The 11,473-nt window shown below is 34.9% G+C and overlaps 1 protein-coding gene across 1 annotated transcript; it reads right to left on the bottom strand.

Moving 5' to 3' along the window:
• Positions 1-6,495: 6,495 nt before the first annotated feature.
• LOC122839435 lies at positions 6,496-11,219 on the bottom strand. The gene is made up of 6 exons (XM_044130988.1): positions 11,006-11,219; positions 10,328-10,492; positions 9,922-10,242; positions 9,733-9,823; positions 7,216-7,324; positions 6,496-6,925 (listed from the first exon to the last, which is right to left on the bottom strand). Exons 2-6 carry the CDS (start codon positions 10,401-10,403, stop codon positions 6,821-6,823), a joined length of 702 nt encoding a protein of 233 aa, XP_043986923.1. The 5' UTR covers positions 10,404-10,492; positions 11,006-11,219; the 3' UTR covers positions 6,496-6,820.
• Between the last annotated feature and the right edge of the window lie 254 nt (positions 11,220-11,473).

Below are 11,473 nucleotides of genomic sequence, written 5' to 3'. Positions count from 1 at the left end.
AGTGGTGGTCTAATAATCACAACTAATGCATTAGATTAATAGCATTAGATTAATTGCTATTAATCTAATGCTATTTTGCATGAGTAGAACTTTTAAGATGATGAACAGCTTTTGCTAAGTTAAACTGTGCATTTCTGCCGGAAATATAATGTAGTTTATGAATTATATTGCTTTATTACATGGTTGATTTCTCTTAATGACAATGGAAAGATTCTGAAATAAGTATAGCAAAAATGTTTAATTATTCATAAATGTCATGACCTCTACTTTGACAAATATTTTATCTTTGTAGTGTGTCTACTGTTTATCTTCTTTCCATTTAAAAAAAAAATATATATTTGTCGTTACAGTTTGCAGGGTGACCTGAACTTTCCATCACCAGCAGAAGCTGTTACCATGAGACTCAACATTTCTTCCACACTTCTTTCAGGATCAGGTGTCTTGAAATGTTTTTATTCAGTTCCCTTGTGCGTGGGATACTATGTTTTGTGTAAAATCATGTACGCACAAAAAAAATTGTGTTAGGTCAACTATTTTATCTAATTAGAAATATTAAAACATTGAACTTTGCAGATGTGTGAAGTACAATCATGTTAGTGTTTATGTAAAATTCAATTAGTGAAGACCATTTCAATACACCTGGCCTTGATCTCTTATAAATAAATTACACATAACAAAGCCCAATGTAAAACTATTGATGCAAAAAACATAACAAACAAACTTAAAATTGTTCTAGAATACAATTCCACCTTTTGTGAGTAGCTTTAATGTAACATAAAAAGCAAAAAAGGATTTGCAGTTTATGAAAGTACAAAACTGGAATGAGATGTATCATGTGAACCCTTATATTCATTACTGTGTTTTTATAAAATTAACATTTACAAAATGACAACTTTCACAACATATACATACATATATATGTAGACATATTAACATTTTCTGAATGCCATTTTTATAGTTTCAGTCGCATAAGTTGGAGAAAATTATAAAAAAGTAAACACTCAGTGATACTTTCTTTTACCTTAATACCTTAAATACATATGTGTTTCAATTTATGAATAGACAGACACCATGTGATCTTGCCTAATATGCCAATACGATGTGCAGTTTCTATTACTTGTATCTGTTTATGAGACCAGACATTATCAAAAAGGGATGATTAGAAGACTGAGACACACACAGAGGATTATTGTTGTTCAACTTTCTAAAGAGCACTAACAAATGTAATTATATAAAAAAAATAATAATAATAATAATAATAATTAAAAAGAAACGGAAAAAAATTACCGTTAAGTTTATTTTCTAACATTGATTTACAGTTGCGGTTTGTTTTTCTGTAGAGTTAGTGGATAAACTCTGCAGACACTGTGGCAGTAAGGACAAAGAAGATCAGACGTGGGTAAGACAACAATGTAATGCATTGAAAACTAAATTCAAGTAAACCATATACCATCCTTAAAACAGCTGCAAAGTATTGAGATATACAAAGGGTTTTTTTAAGTACAGTCGTAAAACATTAAACACAGTTGCTTATGTTCCCAGAATTTGTTTTTACCTCCATACATGTCAGGAACAGGCTGTAATCTCCTCAAATATTGGGCTACCAAGCATATATTGAATATTAAGAAGAGGCTTTATGTTGACAAAACCCAATATCACCTTCAGTAAACAGATAAAGAACTAAAAACATTATTTATGTTAAATATTCTTGATGTTGTTACTTGACCATTTTGATTTTTTTATTTACAGATTGCATGTGACAGATGCAAGTGGTGGTACCACCTAGGCTGTGTTAAGTTCCCACAAACCGACACAGACAACTGCTGTGCAATGTGTTTGTAGATTTTGTTTGCAGGAATCTGGACCTTTAATGACTGCAGTTCAATGGATTTGCAGTTTAAACATGTGTAATTTTACTTGACATAATTGGTTTTCCAAAAAATTACTGTTATAAATATTCTTTTGTAGAATTTAATAAAAAAGTGATTTAATTTTTATGTTAAACCAAAATGAAAATTGTTGGTGCATGCTTTACATTTAGCAAGGTTGCATTGTCTGATTTATTTCCTTTAGTATCCTTGCAATAGCGATAATAAAGAAATAACATTTTCTACATGATCACGCTTGTTCTATGAACTGCTGGTATAAGTTTTAAATCAATGGGATAAGATTTGAGGAAAATAGATAGGGCATGCATATTTTGGCAGGCTCAACATCCATATTGCCAAAAAATGCATCCCCTGCTAACTTGAAGAAATAAAGAGTTTAGAGTGAAAAAACTTTTTCTACATAATCAGAGTAGTTGTATGAACTGCTGGTATGAATTTCAAAGCAGCAGTATAACATTTGAGGAAAATAGATAGGACATGCATATTTTGGCAGGCTTAACATCCATATTGCCATAAAATGCATCCCCTGCTAACATGGAGAAATAAAGAATTAGAGAGGGATTTCACCTTTTCTACATAATCAGAGATGTTCTATGAATCACTGGTATGAGTTTTATATCAATAGGATAATATTTGAAGAACATGGAGAGGCCATGCATATTTTGGCAGGCTAATAATAGGCTTTGCTGTACATGCATCCCCTGCTTACATGGAGAAATAAAGAGTTAAGAGTGAAATTACTTTTTCTATACAATCACACTTGTTTTATGAACTGCTGGTATACATTTTGTATCAGTAGAATTATATTTGTGTAAAATATATAAGGCCTATATATATTGGCAAGGTAATAATTTGCTATGCCAAAAAATGCATCCCTCTGCTAACTTGAAGAAATGAAGAGTTAAGAGGGACTTCACCTTTTCTACTATTGACACTTATTCTCTGTGCTACTGCTATACGTTTCATATCAACAATAGACAGGGGATACAAATATTGGCAGGCTCAGTAATTAAAATGCATCCCCTCTGCATTAATAGACTAGACTGTTAAGCATGATATAAAATGTTCTACATAATGGGCCTCTGTTTTGTAATACTTTAAGCTATTATGATGTTAAAAGAAAAATCGGGAAATTTCAAACCAAATGCGGAGAGCATTTTCTTCAGACACTGACTCAAAAACGTTCGACTCATTTGTCTCAATAAATGTGTAAAAACCGTATTTATTTCAATAAATCTGCGATATAAAACCCACCGTTTTAAGGCTTACATCGTTAAGAAACGTGATAATGTTACGAATATCTTTAAAAGTTTCGTCTTCGGTCATATTTCAGTCCGTTTCCTCATTAAAATGCGAGAGTTTAGAGCGATGCGCGCTCCCGCGACAGGGGATGCAATTCTCGGCAGGCATGCGTTTCTCGGCATAACACCGTAACACAGAACCTGGAGGGGAGGGGGGCTTTAAAATCCTACTTAGAGTTTTCCAGACAACAGTGGACAACACAAATTACTCACGTTTTTTTATTTTTTGTACTGTTTTTTGTACAATCTCCTCTTCAGTTCAACCTTATCAGTGGAGACACATTGTTGATGTTACCATTATAAATTAGCTGACAATTAAGTATTGGCAAAGCTCAATGTGATTTTCACAGTAGGCAGAGTGTTGTTGTTAGCAGCTGCTGAAAGTAACTAAAAAGTTACTTTTAATGTAACTTAGTTACTTTCCAATCAAGTAGTCAGTAATATAACTAAGTTACTTTTTCAAGGAGTAATCAATAGTCCGATTAAAGTTACTTTTTCAAAGTAACTATGCCAACACTGCCTGTGACAAGTTTTAACCGCTAAATCAGAACCTAAAATATACTCAAAATCCAACTTGACACATCTGCTTATCAAGAAATATAATTTTTATTATTACATGATTAAGAATATCCTTTAAATAAATAAGGTCCAATAAAAAGTTATAAAGTTCCGCTTAGACTTGGTGATGTTGAACTGGAATCAGGTTGATCTCAGCTCAAATCTAATGATGTTTGTTGAAAGAGTTTTCAGCAGGTTACACGGAGAAAAAAGGAATCCTGATAATAAATCTCACCAGAGATGTTGAGATGACAGCTGGCAGAGTTGAAGCCATCGCCAGTTTTCACATGACACAGATATAGACCAGAGTCTTCAGTCTTCAGTCTGGACATTTATTTTATCAGTAGAACAATTGCCCAAAAGAAGGTGAGAAAAATAGTGATTGCTTTTTTCAGAAAAATACAAAATCAAAAAGTCAAAATGTCTGGATGTAATCTGGAGGAGACTCCTTTTTCTAATATTTCTAGAGGACAAGCCATATTTCAATAGGAACTCAAAAGAGATGGGATTTTCCAACTAGTCATCAGTTCAAGATCTGCTCTTTGACTCACTTGCTGCAATGACATCTACTGATAATGATTGATCAGAAGAGTTCATACACTTCGTTGCAATCTGTTATGCTTTTCTTTCATATGTTAATTGTCTTTTGGTGCTGCTTGTGAACTGGCCTTTGTGTGAACAGTTTTGAAAAAAGCTGCATGAAAGCAATTATCTGACAAAGTGTAATGTCATGAAAGTCCCACATTATTGTATTTTCAGTTTTTTTTTTTTTTTTGAAGAAGAAATTAGAAACTGCTACAATTATGTGCACGAAAGATTAAATGTCCGACACACAGAATTACATAATGTCAAAATATCATATCATCATTATTTTCCCATAAAAAATTTAGTAAAATATTTTCAAAATTGAGAGTCGTACGCACTGTTGTCATATGTTTTGTATACCATCGCCCTCTGCTGGCTTAACGAGGTAATTGGATCTCTCCTTCTGGCTGCTGGCGCTTTATGTGTCGGAAACACGTGGTGGGAGCGCAGTTCCACTTTCACGTGATTTTTAACACTGGGGTGATATTGTGCTGCATCAGTCTCATTGTAATCAGTCATCCTAATTTCCTCAGATTACATGTCTGTGTAAGGCTAAACAGTCGAAACTATAGCCCTTATGTTTTTATTTTTAGCCTTAATTGTATCTTTGATCATTGTCCTTTTTTATAATTAATGTATAGTAACATAAACAAAATCGATTTTGCTTACATGAGAAAATCAGACAAACATGAATTTTCATTTGAAAACCCAATTTCTCTGCCTAGAGAGACTTTTTTTTTTTACCTTAAAAAATCTTCATTGATTCAAAATCAAATTGAGCCTAAAGTTGATGAAGCAGTGACGTAAGAATGTGTTAAATACGTCTTGAAATTTGATGAAGAATGTGGCTGCACTTGGTTATCTCATATGTTATCTGACATATGAGATAATTAGTTCTCAGTCAGTTTGCAAGTGAGGTAGATTATGTCAAATAAGATCTGATCTGCCTTTGGTCCATTGCATCATCAATGTTCGATATGTAACCAAACCAAGAGTAACAGACTTCAGGGAACATTTGCTTAAATATTTCACCTTAGATGAAAAGCCTAGACTAGAACTGAAATACAATAAATGCTTCTTGTAATTACCTGCAGTAATTCTTCTTGTCCTGATACATCGAGCATAGATCATCGATCACACAATAATTGAAGCAACCAGCAAACATTGTGCAAGTCATTTCCTGCCTTTTAATCAGTTGAAGTGTCACTACAGTACCACCATATAACACTTCTAATTATGGTGCTAACCAGATACTTCTGTCTTTATTTTTCTTTGCTGCTGTTGGTTTGTTCCACTGGCGTCTGCGGATCATGTCTGTGCAGAGGCTTCCTGTACTAGCTGACAAAATGCTGGGTGCTTGTAGGCTAGGCAAAGACTTAAGACTTGAATCATGTTGCAAAGGAAGAACATGTGCAGTTAAATATTTTTTAATTATGTTTTAGAAAGTGGAAATATCAGCATGACAAGAAAATATGTCTTTCTTTTCTATTGCACTCCCATTTCAAATTTAAGCCCCTTTGCTGCCTTTGCTCACACACAAAAAAAATCATATTTTCACCCTCTTTCTTCTGGTCTTCCTCTCTTGGTTTCAGCCAAAGTTTGATTTACAGCTTATGAATGCCTCTTTTGCAACAAAGTGTTTCTCACTGCTGTCCAGTTTGCTGTTGGATTAGGCTGCACATCTCACTCTAGTACGATTACATACTATGAGAACTGTGGATGTGGCAAAAACGTCCTACATAGACATAAAAAAAAAATCAATCTTATGCCATGCACAGCTTGTATCAAGACATCTTAATAAATCCCCTCAATATTTTATTTATTTATTTATTTATTTATTTATTGAGGGACCAGATCAAAAAATCTGTCATAATACAAAAGTAATTTACCTACTAAAAAACAAACAGGTAGTTTGGTCCTCTTTCATTAGTCCATCCACTTTCTGTTTATCCTGACAGGGATATTTTGCTCAGTGGGTTTACATGTGACACTGGTCACTTACATACATTCATAAATAATACATTTAAAAAATATATTATGTAAGTCATCATTTCCACGAAAGTACACTCAATCTTAGGCAATGTAAAAACACAATAAACAACAACAATATCCTCTGCAGTTTACATATTCACTTTATTATGCCCCAGGACATTCTATTTAAAAAACAAAACGAAAAATAAATACATAACTAATCTAAAATGTCCTTATAAAAAGCACACAAGTTGTACCTGTCCAGACCTGCGGACCATGAAATACAAATTTAATGAAGCAGTACCTCTGACAATGCAACAGACCCTCAATAAGATGCTAACAACAACATACTGTTGTTTTTGTGTCTTATGATTTGAACCATTTAATATGAAAATAACCACGTTGCTGGGAGAGGTCTGCTTCTTGTCCTCTGGCGTTTCTTCTGATTATAAAGACAACATGTAATGTCCATCAAACATTTCTTTCTTTCTTCAAAGGCCTGGAATAAGTCTCAGCTCAGAGAGGGTCATAAATTGAATTCAGTTTCTCAATGTACATCCTCCTCTGTTGGGTGTTCCTCCAACAGTCTGGACTAGCTGGTAGATTGACTAGCTGGTAGATCTGCAGCATAAAGACATAATCACAGTTATTGGGTAGTTGACAAAAGGGTAGAAAGACTCAGAAAGCAGAAAATCTGGTAACTGACATTCACAAATAGGAAAGGTTGACTAAGTCAAACTACAGCCATGAGGAATAGTGAAGAAAGCAGAGAGTAAAACTTAAACAGTAAATACTGTAATGGTTTGATGATAGTAGAGATGTTTACATGAAAGACAATTATTAGTAGTAGTTTTACAGTGGTGTTTGAATATATATATATATATTTTTTTTTTATTTATTTATTTTTTGACCTGTTGTTCTGGTTGAGACTGGGAGTGCTGGTGCTGGTGTTGGTGTTGGTGCTGGTGCTGGTGCTGGTTGTAGACTGGGCCTTGGTCTTGTCTTCCTCTCCAACTCTTTCTGCAGGGATAAACCAGATAACATTATCATTCCTTCACATTTCTTTACATTTCCATAGTTTTATTTTTAGCCATATTTTAGCCGCTTTGGGAAGTATTCAAAGCACTTTGTATTTTTCTTTTTTGTTACGTTACAGTCTTGTTTCAAGATGCTTTAAATGTCTGTTTTTCTCAGAACTTGACACAAGATCCAAAAATTAAGTTGTTTTTTTTTTATTTTGCAAATACATGAAAAATTTAACTAAGAAAATGCATTTCCATAAGTATTCATTGCTTTTTTCCCCTCCAAACCATCTTGTTCTGCAGCTGTCTAGACATTCCTAGACCTGCTGAATTGGCAGGCATAGGTCAAAGGTTGAATACCGATTCAAGTCTGGAGAAGCTGAGTCACCCAAAGACATTCAGAGTTGTCCTGGGTACCTTGAATATCTTGGCTGGATATCTAAGGCCCTTGTCTTAAAGATGAACTATTGCCTTTGCCTACTGAAAGTCCCTCGGACTCGACTCAAGAGAAAAGGAGATCAGGCTTTCTCTGTTGTTGCTCCTGTTCTCTGGAATAATCTACCTTTCCAGATTAGATCTGCCCACAGCCTAGATCATTTTAAATTGCTTCTTAAAACTAATTTTTATTATTTGGCATTCAACTGAGGCTTGATACTGTAGCTCTTCTTTTATTTTAACAATAAATATATATATTTTTTTGTTTTATTTCTCTTTGTCTTTTCATCAACTTAATTTATTATCGTTTTCATACATCATTTTGTAATACTGCACTTTGGTTCAGTTTTACACCTATATAAAGCTATATAAACACATTTAACATTTGACAATTACATTGACTTACATATTTGTGCTCAAGACACGCAAGCATGAGTAAAGTCTTCGTAATCAGTACACCTTCAGCAACAGCTAAATGTGTGCAATTAAACCTGAAAGTTATCTGATCAAGATAAGCAGCACTGAAATTTAGAGTAATGCATTCTGAAACAATTTTTTCTGTTTTCGCACCTCTCAGAGATAAAAGGCCATGACTCAACTGTGAAAACATATTCTGATGTTTTGTAGGAAGCCACTGCAAGCCTCGGTTTCCATAAAAAGTTCACACTGGTCTAGGTTTGTATGAAAAAGTGCAGCCCTCTCTTTTATTTTCAGAAACAGCACCATTCTGAGTTATGTTCTTTAGAACTCTAGCCATGACTGAACGTGAGAAGCAAGAGTACGGAATTAGCCCTTCAAAACAAAAATTAAGAGAAAAATATTCCCTAAAAAGAAATAAAGTGACTACACAAACACTGGGCAAGAAAAGCATTAGCCCGGCTTTTATCAACAAAGCAAGTTTGCCCAAGAAGAGAAATGCACCCTCCACATTTGTGGCAAAGAAACTAACTGGGCATCCCAGCAGTTCACTTTTTGCAGCATGGATAGAAATAACACTTGGATTTTTAACATGCTCAACCTTTTTTGATTTGATTTAATCTAATCTTTATATTGTTGAGAGGTAATCGTTGTGTCAAGACAGAGTTCTGAGTACCAAAAACGGTTTGTGACAGAAGTCACAACAATTAACATTACTTTTGCATGATTCAGAACTAGATTCCAGGGAGAATCTAGTTCCAGTCTTTCAAACATCCACATTTTTTCTGTACCACATTTTGTCAAGACTCCTGGTTTTGGGTTGGGATTTAGTTTTTTTAAAATGGTAAAATGGACTGAACTTATATAATGCTTTTCCAGTCATTTTGATCACTCAAAGCGCTTTACACTAGAATCACATTCAGCCATTCGCACTCACAAACACACACACATTTATACACCGATACATAGATTGGTAGGGAATTTGGGGTTAAGTGCCTTGCCTAGAGGCACATTGACATGTGGCAGGAGGAAGCTGGAATTTAACCTACAACCTTCCGATAGCAAGACGACTACTCTACCAGACAGCCACAGTCGCCCAGCTTTTCGTGTTTCTGCCTTATCAGATATTTTCTTGTTCACTTTAGTTTTTCCTTTCAGGGTCATTTTAGTTTCATTATTTGATGTAACATTTTGGTTAGATTTGTTTTGTTTTCCTTATTTCAGTCCCTCATAGTGTGTCTAGTTATGTTTATTTCTTAGTTATTTTGTTACCCCAGGATCAGTTGTTCTTATATGTCTTAGGTTATTTATTTGCGTAGTCCTTCTAGTTACTCTAGCTCTGTATTTCTTAGTCTTTATTAATTTTAGATCAGCCTTGTTTCTGTTCTTTCATAGTTTTCCCCTCATGTCTTTGTCTCTTTCAAGTTTATCATGTTGTCTTTAGTTTTAGTGTCTCTTTAGTGTTAGCATTATATTAATATTACAACACACATTAATATTACAACAGCAAAATAAATCATAATTGTAACTTTAAAATTAAAAGGTATTACTCACTTGCAGAGGCAGACGACTAACATGATGCAACATATAAACAATCCAGTGCCAAATGATAGAATGAAAAATGTGTACCTTGAGAAATAAACACCTGAAACAAAGAAGAGGATTTGTGGAGAGTAGGGTCATTTCGAACTGTACAAGAAATGCTGCAGAATTAATCAATCTTTTAGTTTCATCTCTACATACCTTGTTTGTTAGATACAACTAAATTCCATGCCATGTTTCGAAAGCCTCCTCCATCAGTTACAGAGCATGTATACAGTCCAGAATCATCATCTTGCGCTTTAAAGATGCTGAGCTTGGAAGGTATATTTGAGTCTATTTTGACTCTTTCAGAGGAAAAATTTGAGAACGTCCGATTCAATGCAGTGGAATATGCAAAATGAGATCTACCATTGTTCCACTTGATTAGAGTTGTGGCATTCTCTGATATGTTGCAAATAAACATGACCGGGTCGCCGCTGGACACCGACATGTACTTATGTACTTCCATCTGAGTCGCTGATACTGAAATATACAGACCCGTGTTACAGTAAAACTCAGTTCAAATCTGGATGAAAATATGCGAAACAGGAAGAAATCTGGACAATACCTTCAAAGACGTTCTGTATTTTTAACAGCTGAATGAAGAGTAGAGATGCTTGCCTCAGACTGAACATGGTGACCATTTGACAGGAAGAACCAGACTGTCACTTTATCCTCTGCTACAAACGTAGACGCAGAGGAAGCGATAAGAAAGGGAAGTGGTTGAATATGTCTTTAAAAAGAATTGAGGGAGAGTGTCAAAAAACCATCAAACACAAGGTATTGAAATCTTAAATAATCACAGTCAATAAGCCAGTGTTTGAAAATTAAAAAAGTGCTTGCTTCTAAATGCCAACTGAGCTCATGCATGTAATCTTTGTGCTGTAAGAACCCAGAAAGTTTCTTTATCTCTCCATCTTATGCAAACTGGACTTGTTGATCCATTCAGTTTCTCTTTCCCTTCTACCTCACAGTCTCCTTGTTGTGTTTGTTTATTCCTGTTAAAAGACACTTAGGTAGTGAACGCAGTAATGTGTCAGCCTCTCGTGATCCAGAGACACGATACAGAAATTGAGGTCATATCGCCTCAGCATCTCATGCTACATCGCAGATACACACTCAGATTGCTCTTTTTGCAAAATCAGCAAACTGTAATCTAGTTGCAGATACTGTAAACGTCAACAGTGTTTCGAGAAGATTAGTAAACCTCATGACATACATACAAGGATACATTAGAGTTTCTCACCTTCTTGTAAACCTAACAAGCCATCTTTCTGGTTGGTTCGCTCTTCTTCAGGATGAAATGCAGAGCTCTTGCGTACGGGACTGACCCAGTTCGCTGTGGTAACTGTTCGGCTAACACTGCAATTTAATTTTCAGCTCCCTGAGCAGACAGCGAAAAATGATTGCAACTCTCACACTGACTGTAATGGCAGATGAATGTAGCATGAACCTTGATGTTTTCTTCATATAGATAAAAGGAAGCACAGAACAACCAAAACCACAAAGTCAGATGATCATTTCACTAATATTCCTGATGCTGATGTTCGTTTTCTGAGAAGTACTTGTAAACAATTTGTCACACTGTGAAAGAAGAAGTGACAGCAGATGCAAGAAAAGCTGTAAACAAGTGTTTGCTCAGTTCAGACATTTGTGATTTGTCGTGCTCAACCACGCGTCTCCATGTTTATGTAATGCAATCGGGCCAGGACTC

Source organism: Gambusia affinis, linkage group LG11 (genome assembly GCF_019740435.1).
Source record: "Gambusia affinis linkage group LG11, SWU_Gaff_1.0, whole genome shotgun sequence".
Taxonomy (NCBI): Eukaryota; Metazoa; Chordata; class Actinopteri; order Cyprinodontiformes; family Poeciliidae; genus Gambusia; species Gambusia affinis.
Note: the sequence above shows the minus strand (reverse complement) of the source record. Positions and strands in the feature narration are given on the sequence as shown.

What these genes read in the sequence shown, in the direction of transcription:
- LOC122839435 (XM_044130988.1), bottom strand. Translation starts at nt 10,403, where the DNA reads ATGGTCACCATGTTCAGTCTGAGGCAAGCATCTCTACTCTTCATTCAG. An exon ending in AATACAGAACGTCTTTGAAG is followed by an intron (nt 10,243 to 10,327) that starts GTATTGTCCAGA and finishes TGTATATTTCAG; the next exon opens with TATCAGCGACTCAGATGGAA. An exon ending in AGTCTCAACCAGAACAACAG is followed by an intron (nt 6,926 to 7,215) that starts GTCAAAAAATAA and finishes TTTATGCTGCAG; the next exon opens with ATCTACCAGCTAGTCAATCT.